Source organism: Chenopodium album, chromosome 8 (genome assembly GCF_948465745.1).
Source record: "Chenopodium album chromosome 8, dcCheAlbu1.1, whole genome shotgun sequence".
NCBI classification, from domain to species: domain Eukaryota; kingdom Viridiplantae; phylum Streptophyta; class Magnoliopsida; order Caryophyllales; family Amaranthaceae; genus Chenopodium; species Chenopodium album.
In genome coordinates, this window is record NC_137841.1 from 46,164,629 (window position 1) to 46,182,718 (window position 18,090).

General features: G+C 36.6%; 3 protein-coding genes across 3 annotated transcripts; 2 read left to right on the top strand and 1 right to left on the bottom strand.

The window, feature by feature from the left end:
* The first annotated feature begins 12,601 nt into the window (after positions 1-12,601).
* LOC145556088 (zinc finger BED domain-containing protein DAYSLEEPER-like) lies at positions 12,602-14,705 on the top strand. Its single transcript, XM_081617759.1, has 2 exons — positions 12,602-13,254; positions 13,831-14,705. The coding sequence occupies exon 2, from the start codon at positions 13,832-13,834 to the stop codon at positions 14,606-14,608; it is 777 nt and encodes a 258-aa protein (XP_081473885.1). The 5' UTR covers positions 12,602-13,254; position 13,831; the 3' UTR covers positions 14,609-14,705.
* Positions 14,706-14,862: 157 nt separating this feature from the next.
* Positions 14,863-15,446, top strand: LOC145642998 (zinc finger BED domain-containing protein RICESLEEPER 2-like). Its single transcript, XM_081694160.1, has 2 exons — positions 14,863-15,315; positions 15,429-15,446. The coding sequence occupies exons 1-2, from the start codon at positions 14,863-14,865 to the stop codon at positions 15,444-15,446; spliced, it is 471 nt and encodes a 156-aa protein (XP_081550286.1).
* A 1,241-nt stretch (positions 15,447-16,687) lies between these two features.
* LOC145556089 (uncharacterized) lies at positions 16,688-17,541 on the bottom strand. Its single transcript, XM_081617760.1, has 2 exons — positions 16,964-17,541; positions 16,688-16,872 (listed from the first exon to the last, which is right to left on the bottom strand). Exons 1-2 carry the CDS (start codon positions 17,484-17,486, stop codon positions 16,688-16,690), a joined length of 708 nt encoding a protein of 235 aa, XP_081473886.1. The 5' UTR covers positions 17,487-17,541.
* Positions 17,542-18,090: the final 549 nt, after the last annotated feature.

An 18,090-nucleotide genomic window follows, 5' to 3' on the forward strand; every position in this document is an offset into this window, starting at 1 on the left:
CAAGTGATCGCCAATAATAGTTTTTTTTGGTGCATTAATATTCAACCAACACAGATAAATAGGTTTAGGGTAAACCTAATAATTGCATATTAGTCAGAAATCGCACATTAATACGATCAGAATAATAAAGTAGAAGCCTATTATTAGAGCAGGTTCAATCTCTTTTAGGTTGGATTTGTACCTTCATCCCCGAACTACCAGTCATGGTTCCAGACCTATTGGACTTGACGATCTCCTGGATCGTGAAGGGGTGTAACCTTCACCTCGTGAACGGTTTACAAGTTCCTAAAACTTGTTGGCGACTCTTTTGCTCTATCTTCTTTCCCTTTGGACGCCACCGTACTGTAGTGTATGATCACAGTGGGGTTCAAGTTTGGGGTAATGCTTGAAATATTCCCTACAGTTTTTGGCGACACCGCCAGGGAGGATTTCCATATTAATTCCTAAAATTTATTACTGCAATGATTTAGAATGAGTGGATGAGACTCGAAAAGTTCTAAGTATTTCATGTGCGTAATTTTGATTAACTTTATTGTCATATGCATAAAAAAGATCTCATTGGAAAGACCATCCATAATGAGTTAAAAACATAGGATTATTACACGTAGGAAATTTGATGAATATCTTTCACAACTAGGACCGAAATAATGCTGCGCGAAACTAGAAAATTTTATCGAGCACAGAAAGTTGTTGAGGCATGTAGGAACTAGCGTCAGGAAACAAAGTCTAGCGCCACTTATTTGACTCTAGCGCCAGGCGACAACTTCTGTCGCAAGGCACTAAAGCCAAATTGTGGCGTGACCTCTGTTTGCTGGCGCCAAGTTCTTCCAATACCGAGCCAGAAATATGCGTTCTGATTTTAACTAGTTTTAGCACTGTTTGCTCGATCCTTCTTCCTGATTCAGTTTTTCTCACTTCTCTGAAACCCATATGTGTTCTACATATGGACATAACCCTCTGGGAATTCATGCTCCATCTACCTGATTAAACGCTCTGAGCAACAAAGGGTACATTCGAGAATGTTGAATTCAGCATACCATGGAAGCGAGTTTTTGTTTAAATTCGCGGTGTCCCATCCACTCGCGCCAACCCTTCACGGTAAGGCTTCTGCGCGGTGCATCCGGACAATTTACCATGGACCCTCTTTGACTAACCCATATCTAAAACATTAGAGAACTAGAGCCATGGTTAGGTTGCAAACTCATTGCAACATATTGTGCCTACTTGACTAACCGTGCATTATTTGTTGTGCATACTCTATGTGATTTTTCCTAACCGTTTGTTTGACTTGTGTTAAGACTAAATAAAATAATTAATGACTAAAGGACTTTTCTTAATTAATTAATTAATTAATTTGAGCTAATAAATATGTCTAAAATCGAGTCATAATCCCTTTAAGTCAACCCGGATTTTATTCCCGTATACTGCACAAGCGTCAACTTGTTTTGGTCATAAACGAAGTTATAAGAAGAACTACCAGTCGTACAACCTGTGGATCTGTAGCCCCTAGTTTTATCTTTAATTTGGCGTTAGTTTCATCTCAATCAGAGTCACAGATCAAAAGTTATGACTAAAATATTACAACCTGTCCAATTTAATGCATATATGTGAGGTCTTAACTTAGTCTTTGTTCGAGTCTAGTCACATTGTCTAGCCACATGGTCATGACACAAGTCTTAATATGTCACCTACACTCACTAGTCTTAGCACACACTTTGTACATACTCTTTTCACATCATGACCATGTCATAGGTTCATGCATGAGTCGTTCTTTCCGTCACTTGAGTTGGGGGTACATTTTATTCCTAATTTTTTCATATCTCTCCATCTACATCATCTTTCCATTCTCTCCATGTTTTCTCCATATCACAACCTTCATTATTTCTACATTCTTCCATCCATGCATGTTGAATCGAGTTTAAGTCATATGATTGACAAAAAAAAAAAAAAAAAAAAAAATTGAGGGTAATGATGAAACAAATACACAAGGCAAGCTTCTTAGCAAGATTTCATGCTTTCATCTTCTTTTTTTCAAAGCCTTTCCCGAATAAGTCTATCATAGGCACCCTTTGTCCTCCTTAGATTTATTTCATAGGTTTTTTTTATTTATTTATTTTTATATTTATTTTTCTCCCCTTTAAAAAAAATGAGCATTTATTTCCTTACATATGATCATTGCGTTGCATTGCATTTAAAAAAAATATAATTAAAAAAAAATCATTTTCGAATTAAGCACAAGGTATACCAATGATTTAAGGCACCCCTTGAAGCCACATCATATTAACTTTCACCCTTCAAATTTACAATCCTTTTTCATAAACCACATTGAGCCTCGTCTAACGATAGACCTTTCTTTTTTCAACCCATATCTACCTAACCTTGGGATGGGATGGTGTGTAACTTATGCATTTTTTTAAAAAATAAAAGCTTGAGTAATTTCAAAAGATCAAAATAGATAAAAATAAGCAAAAAAATATAATAAAAGTGTACAAAAGGGCAAGTGTTCCAATGTATTTGACATGAACATGTCTTTGATATGAACACGTCTCAGATTACGTCTCTTATCGAGTGCTCGGTACCATTCCTGAGAAACATGAATGCCAAGTGTGTGATAGACCACATGATCGGGATTGCCCACACTAATAAAAGTAAAAAAATTTCAAAAGCAAAAAAAAAGAGCAAAATTAAAAAAGGAAAGAGCTTAAAAGTGAGAAACCTCAAGCGTGAAAATACAAAGATTCAAAAGCAAGGTTGCACACCTTGGGGGCTTATCGAGGGTCTTGAGCCTTTATCCCTCTCTTCTATGACCTTTAGCCTAACCACATTACAACCCTTAAAAAGACCTTTTTGAGGTATACACATACTTGTGCGTGGTTCGGCTAGAGCTACGTTCGGCCTGATTCCTAACAGATACGTAGGAAACCTCACATCGAGGTGCGACCGTAATAAAAATGCATTCATATTTTCATAATTGATCATATCGAGGGATCTCCAATGCTCATCCCTATTCATTTAGAGCTAGACTTGGGAGCATGATCCTTACATCATTAGCTTACCTAACCTAAGAGTCACCATCATTTGACTCTTCTTGAAATAATCTTTTTCTACACACTTAACCCTTGCGGCCTAACTTTAGTATCACTTTCACACACCGCACAGATACATAACCAAATATACTTTCCCTTAGGAACCCTTTGTCATAAAATCTTAACACAACGTTGAAGCATGCCTTGTCATATCAACATCACTCATCAATCATAATCATCATTGCATCGAAGTATGAAGTGCTTAGCCTCCGTGCCTAAGTTACCTACATACTTTCATTATTGAGTAAATTGAGATATCCTAGGATTGGTTAATCCTTGCACCTTGAGAAATAGTATCAAACAACATTTGATTAAGCTCATTCAACACGCACCTTCAAAAACTTTGCTTCGATTTTTTTTCCTGTCTTTCTTTTTCGGGAGAAAGTCGGTACCTTCAACAAAAAATGATGGAATATTTTTGCTTTTTTACATTTTCGAGTCCCACGATCACATTACGATGTACACACAAGTAATGTATATATTGAGTCATGTCGTGTTATCACATTGAGTCAACACTATGCACACACGAGTCAAATGAAGCGAGTTATAGTGAATCAAGTTTATACCTTGAGTCAAGCGACACTAAGTCTTAGGTCAATCCTAAAGTAAGATAAGCAAAGTCCTATAGTCAAAGATATAAATGCAAGTGCATCCCAGCAAGCGAGGAAATTCCTGAATTTTTTTCGAAAAAACCGCGAATATAACCACAGGAAATTCCTCCAAGATAAAAGGAGTTACATTGATCGGTAAATTAAAGATGAAGAGCTTTAATTTACAAAAGACTTGAGCAAATTTGGTTGAAAGGAAACGACCAAGCTCAAAGTTCAGAGCGAAACCGAGCATCAGCGGCAGAAAAAGCAAAATAGAGAAGACCCCACTCCAGCGCCAGACGACAACATCCAGCGTCTGGCAATAGATTTTAGCACCTGGCGCTAGATCCCAGAGTCTAGCGACAGAGCAAAATCGCGGCGCCAGAGATATTTCAGTAGCGACAGAGCTCGAAACCTCTCAGAACATCAATTTTGGTTTCCTTGGTACGCCAGTTAGCCCCTATAAGCAATTTAACATGATTAATAGTCGATTTGATTACAACCGCAAATAAGTGATCGACCTGACGAAAGATCGTCTCACTTATTAGCTTAAAGCGCCTAAACATTGGCTCATCACAAAGGCACCGACATACTGGTTTAGAAGTACCGACGTAATGGTTAAGAAGCACCAACATACAGGTTCACAATTCAAAGCGCCGACATACTGGTTTACAAGCAACAGAAGCGCCGGCGCACAGGATAAAGCAAGTTTAAGCGAGCTTTAAGGATCGACAAGCGTTGGTCTTCGGTAGTTTTCTTCGGAATATTATCGCAACAACTGAGGATGACTTCAAATTTGAGAATAAAGATTCCAACTTTAATACTTGTGAATCCTTGAAAAATTATATCTTCCAATATGAAGATAAACAATTTTTCTATCAAAAACTTTCAAACTTTATGATTCCAATCAACTAAAAAATGATTAAATCAATAAATTTTAACAAAAATTCATGGAATTTAGTAATATAAAGTTTCAATCACTTAGCATAATTAAAGATTGAATCTTTAATACTTGGAAGCCTCAAAGAACAACAATTTCACACTTAATGCAATTAGTTTGCAATTATGTGAAAAAATAAAACCAAGCTTTCAAGCACAAATTACTACAAAGTAACCATGCCTAAGAGGTTTAAAATTGCATATTAAATATGTATTGAACCAATTACATAACCACCATATATATGCAATTAATTTTCAAGGTTAGAAAGACTTAAAAAATTTCGTAAAAACGAAAAAACCCTCGAAAATAGCAATTCTGGTCGTTTTTTAGCCAAAAACCGCCTCTTAGAAGGTTAAAACCATTTGCAGAACACATTTTCCACCCAAAATTCACTATTTTTGGGTCAAAATCTGGGTTTGGGGCTGATGGTAGCTTAAATACAAGGTTAAAATAGATAATACGAGCTACTAATCTAATTAGCAACTTAAACCAGAAAAATTAAGCCATAAAAATCACCTTGAAAAATATTATGATTTTAAAAATAAACGAGCGTGGCTCCGATACCGCTGTTGGGGTTTGGTAAGTCCAACTTACCGCGAAAACGACCCTGGCCTAAAGAACCACTTACAATTAATAAAACCATAAAGACTAACAAATAAACATAAAAGGATAAAATCGGAATTTACCTTTGAAACGTGCTTCGCCCGACCTAATGGGCTCTTACTTGAAAGCTTTAGCTCCGAAAATACTGAGCCTCCAACGGTATCCACCCTACAAAGGACGAACACCGACTTTTTAGGTCCGCTACCTTGGAGTTAGCAAGGTCCGACCAAAACCCGAGTGATTAAATGAGTTCAAAGGTTTTCACAATGGTGATGCCTTTTTCAACTCTCACTCAAGTGATTTTCTCAATACCCCAACTTGGGTATTTATAGGGAGAACAAGAGAGTGAAAAAGCTCTCCCATCAATATGGGAGAATTTGATTTTTCCATTTTATTTTAAAGCTAAAATAAAATAAATAATCAAACTATTAATAAATCAACAAGTGGCAAGCTCATGAGAGATGTTAGGTGAGGACCGTTTGGAGGAGGGGGGGACCAAACTTGCTCTCCACTCCCTCTCCAAAAACCGGCCAACTCATCCCTCAAGCCTCCTCTTACAATGCGCCACATGGCACCACACTTGGGCACCAAGGCACCCAATGTGGGCTTCCATGTGCGGCTGCCAGCAGGCCTAGCACAAGTGTGCGGGCTGCTAGGCGCTGCTGGCCAGCAATCCCAGCACGGCTTGTGCGGGTTGCTTATGCACTCGACCATCAAGTCGCGCATCAAGGATGCGGGCTACTCCTGAGTGCCGATAATCCTTGCGCGCGTTGGCCAGCGCTGCTAGCATTGGTGCGCTACCACGCACCAGCCAGCCTAGGCTCGGCTCGGCTCGGCTCGGCTCGGCTCGGCTGGGTGCGCATGCTAACCACCATGCTATACCAAATGCCCCTAGCACTCGGTTTTCTTGGGGCATTCCAATGCTAGGGGTATTTTGGTCTTGTTAATTTTTTAAATTTATGTCTCGTCTTTTACTATTTTGACTCGACTTTCGATGCTCGGTTTCGACGCTCTAAGCTCGAATTTTCGACATCTAAATATTTAATACTCGGGTGACAAATTAATTTCTTCCGAATTAATTCGTCAAGTCGGTTCGTATATTTGCTAGGGTGTGACCCGAAGGTTTCAGTCAGGATTAAGCTGTAATATTAATTATACATTAATATTACTGATCGGAAGCGACCTTCACCCAGGCATTCCAATCACTTGACCTTACTAAATATATTAGCTTTCTAATAATTCTGAACCCGCTATCGGAATAATACACTTGTTCGAAGGACACCATTCCTTTCAGTATATACTTGAATGATTACACCTGAAGTGTAGATTTTATAATCGGTTCAAAAATAAAAATGAGATATATGGAAAAACAGTGCAGTTAACACTTTTAATAGTGTAATAGTATATTAATACCAGGTGTATGAAATACCCTTGAGGTTGTATAGATATCTGAACTTTTACAATAGATGGCCTATGATGTAAGAAAATTATGATGGTACCAATGAAAAATGTATTCAGATATCATAGTCGAAATAGCATGCAAATTAAAATTGTACCTTCAGGAATTATATGATGATACCAGTATATGATGGAACCGATAAATAATGCATATGCATGATATAATGGACTAGTGAATAAGGGATCAAGATTATATGTCTATTTTAATGTCGACATAATGATAATAATTAAATTTTATCATGGACCAGAATTCTAATGAAATATGGATTTTTAAAATCCACATTGTAAAGTGTCTTACATTATTTCGAGTCCTATGCATGTTTGAGTCATAGGTTATTGGATTATTCATTGCATATGTTCAAAGCTGTTAGATGCATTACTTATTGTATTGTTTGTTTAATATGTTATCATATTTTCTATATTTCATATTGCATGCATTACTTTCTATACAATAATTATGGTGTATGTCAATGTTCATTCCAAGTATATTAGACATATTTACAACTTTGATGGAAAATGAGAAAAAGATATTTATATTCCAATGGGCTTATAATTGTGACGAAATTATTGATGACGCCAATTTAATTGCATGTTATGAATCATATAAGAAGAAGATTTCCTGAAGAACTTATGTACGATGCTGTTATATATCCATCTCTACAAAATTTATATTTTGAATATGTAATTATTATTAAACTTTTAGTTTATGTGACTAAATCATTGACATCTCAACTTGAAGTTTCAGCATATAAGTGCTAGTAATGAGAATTACTATTTGTATATGAACGAGAACTATCATATCAATTATAAATATTCTAAAGAATCAACATGATACTTATGCGTGAGACTGTTTTATCATGGTCCAGAAGAACCATGATCAATGTATATAATTACATGTGTTATATTATTATTTCATACAAGATTTAAAAATAAACATTAATAATATCATGTGTTGCCATATTATTATCAAGGAATGTTTAATCGATTAATAATGATCATAAATTTCTATTATTCACGGCCTCTAGAAGAAGGCATAAGTATAATGGAAATGGAAACTTTAAACAGAGATTTTGAATTAAATGTGGACAAACACATATATTATTGTTATAGGTTTGGTGATATGAAGACTCCCTTGTTCGCGTACAAATTTAAAGATTTAGGAGGATCGATAATCAAGGAATGATACTATTTTGCGTCATATGAGAAGACTCTCAACTATATTGGATTCATTGCAATAAAAGACCTCAAGTTGAGTATTCATCAGGGGGAGAAATTACGCGCTGCACTCTTTTTCCCTTAACTATGGTTTTTTTTCCCATATAAGCCTTTTCCTGGGAAGGTTTTTAACAAGGTAGCATTTCGAGTGTATTACGAAAAATGTTGTACTTCTTTTCCTTAATTAGGTTTTTATCCCACAGGGTTTTTCCTAATAAAGTTTTAATAAGACATAGTTTTCGATAATGGATATCCAAGGGGGAGTGTTATGAAATATTTGTGGATGACCATTATATTCCAATATTCTCCAGAATATTCTAGATCTAGGGCTAAGTGTTCTCTAAGAAAACCCTAACTATTGTAAATATATATATATATATATATATATATATATATATATATATATATATATATATATATATATATATATATATATATATATATATATATATATATATATATATATATATATATATATCTGATTCCTCACTCAATGGAATGATTGATTGATCAATTCTCTCTTCAATTTCTCTCTCATTCTCTTTATTTCACAACAGGAGAATAATCCCAAAAGATGGGTATTTATATGGGTGTTGTTATTTGTCGCTCCCATTTTACCGGGTAACGCTCCCTTTTTGTCTTGAAATTCCAATTTTACCCCTAATATATAAATACGGTTTTTTCCTTCCCAACCAACATTTCTCACTTTCTTACTTCTCTCTCTAACTCTCTTACTCTCCAACTCTCTTACTCTGTAACTCTCTAAAACACTCTATTTTTTAAAAAAAAATTCAAAAATTTTTCTTCATTTTTTAAAAAAACAAAAATCATCATAAACACAAAAAAAAATGGGTGATTCGAGGCGGATTAGGCTGAGATTCGGAGGGAGTAGCTTCGGCGGCGCTGGTGGCAGCGGCGGAGGCGGCGGCGGCGATGGTGGCGAAGAGGTAATTTTTTTTTTTTTTTAATTTCGGATCCCAGGAACTTCCGTCCAAAAATTCCGGAAGTTCCATGGAGGATCCGCCTGGAAATTCCGGATCCTCCATGAAACATCCGGAATTTTTGGGCGAAAGTGACATCCGCCCAGAAATTCCGGATGTTCCATGGAGGATCCGGAAATTCCAGGCGGATCCTCCATGGAACTTCCGGAATTTTTGGGCGAAGTTCCAATTTTTTTTTTTTTTTTTTTTTTTTTTTTTTTTTTTGCCCGTTAATAAAATTGTTAATTTTAATTTTTTTTTCGGATTTTTTTTTTTTTTGTTATTTAGAAGTGTTATGGTGATTATTGTTATTATTATTGTTGATATTATTATTATTGTTGTTGTTATTATTATGGTTAGTATATTTTGTAATGTAATTATTTTTAAAAATATGATAATTTTTATTATTTTGTTGATATTAGGTTTTTATTATTAATGTTAAGGTTATTGTTGTTGTTGTTAATTTGTTTTTTTTTTTTTTTGGATTTTGTTATTTTTGTTGTTATTTTGAAGTGTTATGGTTAGTATTATTATTATTATTATTATTATTGTTATTATTATTGTTGATATTATTATTATTATTATTATTATTATTATTATTATTATTATTGTTATTATTATTATTATTATTATTATTATTATTATTATTATTATTTTTATTATTATTATTATTATTATTATTATTATTATTATTAGTGTTATTATTTTTAAAAATATGATTAGTATTATTATTAAACTAATTTGATATTAGGGTTTTTATGGTTATTGTTGTTGTTTAATTTTTGTTGTTGTTGCTGTTGTTATAATAATATTATTATTATTGTTATTAGTAGTACTATTATTAATATTTTTAATTATGATTAGTATTATAGTTGTTGATATTAGTGTTATTATTATTGTTATTATGGTTATTGTTGTTGTTGTTAATTTGTATTTGTTGTTGTTGTTGTTGTTAGTTATTGTTGTTAGTTATTGTTGTTGTTAAGTTTATTTGTTGTTGTTAATTTGTATTTGTTGTTGTTGTTGTTGTTGTTGTTATTATTGTTATTATGGTTATTGTTGTTGTTGTTAAGTTTATTTGTTGTTATTGTTTTTATTATTATTATTATTATTATTATTATTATTATTATTATTATTATTATTATTATTATTATTATTATTATTATTATTATTATTATTGTTATTATTATTATTATTACTAAAATCGGATTATTTTTTTTATTTTATGTAGATCGAGGGTTCTGGTGCTCGACATGCAATATCACGACGTCTGAATGCGTCTGTTAGGAGACAGACATCTCGATCTTCACCGCTTCAGCCCGAGCAGCAGCAATACGGGTCTACTAGTGGTTGGTCGAGAGACCAACAGTCTGGTAGTAGTCGGCCCTTGTACTCTGCAAGTGGAGCACCCATATATGACGAGGAAGACGAATGTTCGGCTAGTCATGCTGGTGACCGGGATGAAGAACAGGACCCTCAGGATTTCCATATGGTATATAGGGGTCAGTTTGGGAGATTTGTTGGTAGTGGATCGAGTCAGCCTACTTCCAGCTCTACAGAGGCATGGTTAGTGCAAGAACCGATGCCGGGTGGGCCTGAGGATGGGTCAGTTATCCCTAGTTTTGGCGGTCACGTGGCGCGGTATATCTGGATGGAGCAGGAGCGTAGTGTTTTGCGCTGTTTGAGTAGGACAAAGTTATGTTCTGACTTGTTCACTTGGCGAGGTCCTCAATCTGTGGAGGACCTTGCGGCGATTGATGCTAGTTGGTTGTCTCACTTGCCCGACCTGATGTTTCAGAGACTTGATTGGCCGTTGATTTCTGCTTTTGTTGAGAGGTGGCAGCCAGATACGAACACCTTTCACATGCCATTTGGGGAGATTACGATCTTGCTGCACGACGTGTACAACATACTTGGGTTACGGGTTGCAGGCAATATGGTGACCACTACTCCTAGCACGGACGTGTTACGAGACGCGTGCTCGGTCACCATGGATATGACTCCAGATGATCTGTCTAAGGTTTGCGGCACAAAGACCATTTGGCAGGGTAGTGGGGTGTTGACTGATAAGATTTTTGAGTTGACATTGGCGGTTGACCGGGATTTTAGTGAGCAGCTTGATGGATACTTGTGGCTAGTGCTTGGAGGTACACTGTTTGTAGACAAGAGTGGTAACCGTACGCATCCTTCCTTCATTCACGAGCTATGTCACACGGATGTCCCTATTAACGAATATGCTTGGGGAATAGCTGCACTGGCCTACTTGTATCGGCAACTGGGCACGGCATCACGGAAAGGTGATGATTCGATTGCTGGTTGTCTCACGCTTCTGTAAGCGTGGATTTACGAGTACTTTCCGTGATTTCGGCCACAGCAGGGTACCTTGACCCGGGACCTTCAAATGCCTCGTGCGTCTGCTTGGGATGTTGGAGCGGGATGTCCTAGCAAGAACCTGGAGCGCCTATTAGCTTTTCGTACTAGGATTGATGTGCTTACTGACCGTGAGGTGAACTGGCTACCTTACGGAGCTGATCCAGCATTACGAGTGCCCCCCACTTTATTCATTGGCTGCATCCAGTACCGTAACATCATTGAGCCGTACATGCCTGATAGAGTGGTGCGCCAGCTTGGTTTCGTGCAAGGCATTCCCCGCGAGATCATCAGGCCAGAGAAGGCCAAGAGGCCGACTAACTTGAAGATGTATCGGGTAGACTTCCCGACTGAGATGACAGTTGTGATGTGGAACAGGTTTGTCCCTGGGGTATCTCAGAGTGTTGTTTTAGGTGCCCTACCCAGACTTAGTGATGCAGCTCCTTCGGTTGCGCCTGGTTACATGCAGTGGCTGTACAGGTTTTCTCACCCCGCGGGTATCTCCAGGTGCAGGAGTTACAAGCAACCTGCCTGAGCGGACTAACACTGATTACGTAAGTATTTATGCTTATTATTATATTAACAATGACTTCTATGAATTTTTGTGTTTATAATATGTTATTGTTTGATTTGCAGTGGATGGGTCGGTCCATGGAGATTCACCAAAGAGCACTAGCTGAGTATCCTGAAATGTCGAGTGAGACTCGAACAATGACTGAACAGCTTGTATTTGATTGGAATTCAAAAATGGGACTTTAGATTATTTTGATTAGATGTTCTGTTAGTGGTTTTAATTATGTTATGAACTTATTTTTAATGTTTTTTTTAAATGTAATGTATAAACTGGACACTTATTTTATTTTATATTTGATGTTTTATTGCATATCATGTTAGATTAAAAGCAAATACATTTAAAATTAATTTCATAATTCTAATTTTCTTACAAATGTTCAAAGTTAGTGAATGTACATTACAAACTACCTAACTAATGCATCCCACATGTCCCTTCTCAATTGATATGCTTGATCCCATCCATTGACACTATCCTCGTGGTGTTCCGTCCACCAACCGGCGATCGGCGGGAGTGGTGAATCAGGTACAAGGTCAAGACGGATAAAATGTGATCCACCAACTGTAGAAATCACAAACTCTCGAGTCGGTGACCGAACCCCGTTGCGTGCCCTAAGCGGTAAGACTGTGATGCATGGGTAGTAGCAAGTTGGTACTAGGCCTACTCCGAGACAAATCACCCTTGCGTTGAACCACGTAGCAATAGGAAATAAATCTTGAATTGTAACCATCCAATGCCGCTCCCCGACAGCCCCACCATCCCATTGAATACGCTCCACATTCATCCAAAGTCGCCCAAGCCCGTAAATCCGTTCGTACAAATCAGGATGACCAGCGATCTCGTTCGCTATTGTTTCCCGAGCGTCAAACCACTGATTTTGATCGCCAAAGAAGAAGTCGGCGACACAACGAAAGCCACAGTTCCCATCACCAATGACATCCTTCCAAGACGTAATGTACGGCAACATTGGGGCTGGAAGTAAGGATGGCAATTTTATATGGATATCCAGTAATCCGCTCCACCCGCTCTAATTAAATGGATGAAAACCCGACTTATACGGATGAAGGGCGGGTGGTGGATGAAACGGATGACAGATCGGGTCGGATTCGGGTGGAACTTTTAGTCATCCGTCACCCGATCCGTCACCCGTTTATCATCCACCCGTTTAATTTTTATAATAAAAAAAAAATGCCCTGAAATTAAATAAACCTTAATCTAAATTTCAAGCAGCCACCTTCTTTCATTTTCAATCTCTCTCTACAGTCTACTCTCTCTCTCTACCTTTCATTCTTTAGGCTCCACCCTCAGTCCCTCACCGACGACTCCACCCTCACTGGCGGCGACTCAACCCTCACCGGTGGCGACTCAACCCTCACCGGCGACTCCACCTCCACCTGCGACTCCATCTCACCTTAGTCACCTACGACGTCCAGCGATTAAGGTATAATTTTATACCCTTTTTTTTTTTAATTTCCCTATTTTAATTTGTTCTTTTGACACACCATCTATAAATCTATAATCCAAGAATCGATTCTATGTTTGTGTGTTTCGATTTAACCATTTTTTTTATTAAAGATTGTTAGTTTTTTGATATGTATTTAATTTGTACATAGTTGCATTCAAAATTTTCAAATAAGTAGTAGCTCTGAAATTTGTTTTATTTTTTCTTCTGTATTAACGTTTCTGATGTTTTCAACTTTAGATCTAAAAACTTCAACTTTTATGCCTAATTTTAAATTTGAATAGCATTGTAAATGTTAAATATATATCGTGTTGATATTTTTGTATGTATTTTTTATACTTAGGTATTTAGGCTAGTATCACGCCTAATGAACGGCATTCTCTTGTATATATTCTGACTTGCTTATTGTGAATAATCAAGGAAAATATTCCCCAATTCTTTCAGTAAATAATAAAAGATAATTAAAAAAGTTGGTGAGATTATGCATGTTGTACTCTTGCTAAAGCTGCTAGTTTGAACTTGATATTAATCCTATTTTTTATACTTTTGTTATAGGATGATGGGTGATAATAATGATCTTGATTGTGGGTATGATTATGATAACTATGATTCTTCATGCCCCTCATCAAATCCTTCTACTGTACCTACTGCATCACCTACTCCACCACCACCTCCACCTCGTCAACCAAATACTAATCCCTCACAATCTGTACACATGTCTTCTCAACCCGATGAAAGTGAGACATCCACAAGAAAAGCAAGAAAACAGACTTCAATGGTTTGGGAACATTTTCAAAAGATTACAATAAATGGTATGCCAAAAGCAAAGTGTCTCCATTGTGATCATATCTTGTCGGCAATAACCAAAAATGGAACATCACACCTTAAGGACCACATAAATTTAAGGTGTACTAGAAAGAATTCAAAGGTCGATATTCGACAAAAGCTTTTGAGTGTCAACCGCAAATCTGATGGGTCAGCTAGAGTTGAAAATGATAACTTTAGCCAAGAAGTTTCAAGGAGGGAATCAGCTAACATGGTAATTATGCATGAGCATCCGTTGTCTATAGTGGATCACATTGGTTTTAGGAGGTTTGTGACTAGTTTAAATGCCCATTTCAAGATAATATCGCGTAATACATTACGGGCTGATATAATGAAGATGTTTATGAGTGAAAAGGCGAGTCTAAAGAAAGCATTAGAGAGCAATGGGTCGAGAATAGCTATCACTACTGACATGTGGACAGCTTCAAATCAAAGAAAAGGTTACATGGCTATAACATGTCACTATATTGATGACTTTTGGGTATTGCGCAACAAAACATTGAGGTAATTCACTCTTACTTTTGATAAGATGCTGATTTGTGTGTTTTTTTTAATGCTGAATTGCTGATTATTGTGATTAATATGGCTAGCTTGTGTTTTTATCTTGCTTAGTTTGGTGCTGTTTTTACTGTTTTATAAGGCTAATTTAGGCTTGTTTTGGGGCTTATTTATTATGTTTTATATGGATTATTTAGGTTTGCTTATGTGCCTTATCCACATACAAAAGACACTCTTGCTCAAGTCTTGTTGGACACTTTGAACATGTACAATATTGCTGAAAAAGTTTCATCTATTGTAGTTGATAATTGTACTACAAATGATGCTATGCTTGATGTTTTGAGCCCTCTTTTTAATGAACAATCTCTTATGTTGAAGGGTAAATTTTTGCATTTAAGGTGTAGTGCACATATATTAAATCTAATTGTACAAGATGGTCTAGATGTAATTGGTGATGGAATTAAGAGGATACGTGATTGTGTTTCCTTTTGGGCAGCAACTCCAAAACGAGTTGAAATGTTTGAGGATAAGGTGAAATCTTTTAAAGGAGAAGAGGGTAGAAAGTTGGTTTTAGATTGCAAAACAAGATGGAACTCAACTTTTTTAATGCTTACTAGTGCTTTACCTTATAAGGATGTGTTTAGTAATATCAAGCGTCAAAATCCTCGTTTAAAGTTTATACTTCCTACTGAAATGGATTGGGAATTTGCTGAAAAGGTTTGTGAAAAGTTAAAAATGTTTCACAAAATGACTAAAATTTTTTCTGGCCGAAAATATCCTACTTCTAATTTGTTCTTTCGCCAAGTTTGTGAAATTAAACTTGCATTGAGGTCTTGGTTGTTAAGTGATAGTCAACTTATCAGGGATATGACTAAAAATATGAATGATAAATTTGAAAAGTATTGGTCTAATATTAATGGGATATTGGCCATTGCTGCCATTTTAGACCCTAGGAACAAATTAGAGTGTGTAGAGTTTTATTTCAATGACATATATTATGATAAGGCTGGAGATGAAATTGATAGGGTAAAAAACTTGTTGTATGACTTGTTGTATGAGTATCAAGAGAAGGAAGCTAGGAGTATGGCAACTTCTAATCTAAATAATGTGAATGGAAAACGGCCTATTTCTTCAATTAACTCTAATGATGATGATGGTGGATATAAGTGGAGTAAGGCTAAGAAAACCAAAACAAGGAAAGTAAATGTGAGGTCTGAGTTAGACCATTATTTAGAGGAGGATGCTTATCCGGAGAGTGAGGGTTTTGATATTTTGAAATTTTGGCATATTGAACTCAAATATCCGACATTACAAAAAATTGCCAAAGACATTCTAGCCATACCTGCATCTACCGTTGCATCTGAGAGCGCATTTAGTATGGGTGGTAGAGTAATCAGTCCTCATCGTTCAAGACTTCATGAAAACACTGTAGAGGCTTTGATGTGCTTGCAAAATTGGATTCAAGGAGAGTATTCAGGTAACAAGATGTTTAATTGTTTTTTTTATTTTTTATTATTAATAATATTTTACTCCCATTAAAGTAGTATGTACTAAATTGTATATTTTCGATTATGAACTTATGATGAAGGTCTTGCTTTGGAAAATGCTCAAGCTTGTGCTACCATTTTAGAAGATGAAGATTCTTTAGATATGAGCAGTGGCGGTGGTGGACTTAGTGGTAGCGAGGTCGTTGACTTGGATTCGGTAATAATCAAAACTTATTAAAAAAAATTATGTGTTAATATTCATTATATGGTCTTAATTACATTTTTTGTACTCTTGTAGGATGATGACGATTTCATGGATATTTGAAGAAAAAAAAGGGACTTGATGACAAATCTCACCTCTTTGGCTCATTGCAAGTTCATTGCTAATTTGCTACTGTAATTGTGTTCTAGTCATTAGTTCATTTTTATGTTATTGACATATTTGAGTAATTTGACACCTAGTTGGTGTACTACTGTAATATTATACATTTATTGAAGGTTGTAGTGCTTTTGTTTTCCGACAATAAATTATGATTTCGATAAATTATAATTTCATTGCAAGTTTAATAGCTTTCATCCGTTTAGCATCCGATCCACCCGTTTCACCCGCGGATGATGGGTGGATCGGATATGGATGATGGGGTAAGCGGGTGGTGGGTGGAGCGGATGGAGCGGATGGCGGGTGCGGATGGATGCGGGTGAAGGTCCATCCGATCCAAATCCGACCCGTTGCCATCCCTAGCTGGAAGCAAGTTCAAATACCTGCATTGACTAATGTCACTTGGATCTACAACACAAAATTAAAAGATAAATTATTAGTAAAGCTACAAGTATTAAGTTTACATATTTTTATATTAAATATAGAATTTTAGTATTACCTGGTTCTGGGTCACCACCACGTTGAGTGTGTTGACGGTTCACATGCTCGAAATAGCTACGATCACGCCTAGTGTTATTTCTCTTCGGTCGACCACGAGTGTTAAGGTTGATATGTGGTTCTTCAAGGTGTGAATGATCTGGATGTAGCTCCTCTTCAATGATGCGCGTTACATTTTGACGTACGGCCGGGTCACTTTCCATGACTTCGTCGATTAGGGACCGAAAATGTGCAGCCTCCTCGGTCGAATCATTTACCACTTCAGGAATGTTAACACCATCACCAATAACTAGTATCTTCCAGAAAGAATGAATTTGGCTGATATACAATCCTGTCTGTGCAACTATCGAATCATGTATCTGGCAAGCACATGGAAGACCATGGGTCACACGCATAGGACATCCGCACCGTTCATGGACCTGGTAACTCAAATCCCGCATCTTTTTCGTCTCCTTATCCAGAACTTTCAAGCAATGTTGAGACACTTTGCCATTTATACGTGACAGTGGAAACTGTCTGTACATCTGACCAATCTTAGACCTTGATGCCTCCAAGTCATTACGAATTTGTATGATGCGATTACCGATATGACAATGGAATCGGGCCCATACGGTATCCAAATCACCTGCCAATGATTCTAATTAGTAAATTCAAATACAATTACAATTACGTAACAACGAGAACAACTAATAAAATAATACAACTAACCTGTGGATGATTCAAACCAAGTTTTCACTGCTGAATGTTGGCTCTCAACTCTGCAGTTGGTGGTGTTACCAAAATGAAGAATCTGGTTCGTCCAAAATTTCACAAATTTCTTCTTATGACAAAGCCATGTTCTCTGAACATACTGAATCACTTCCGGATATTTTCCCCACCTCACTTGCATGGCAGTTAGAGCACGGTCATACTCCGCCTGTGTTGTTGCATTCACGATTTTGAACCATCTCCCAGCTCTAAAACTGACACCAACCGTCTTGTTTCCAAACATCTTCGTCACCTTAGCCTCCACATCTCTGTTGATGTGCCATAGACAGAGTAAATGTGACGTCCCTGGAAAGACTTCTCTCAAAGCCGCACATAGCCCAAGATCACGGTTTGAAATAAATACAGATGGCTCTATATCAA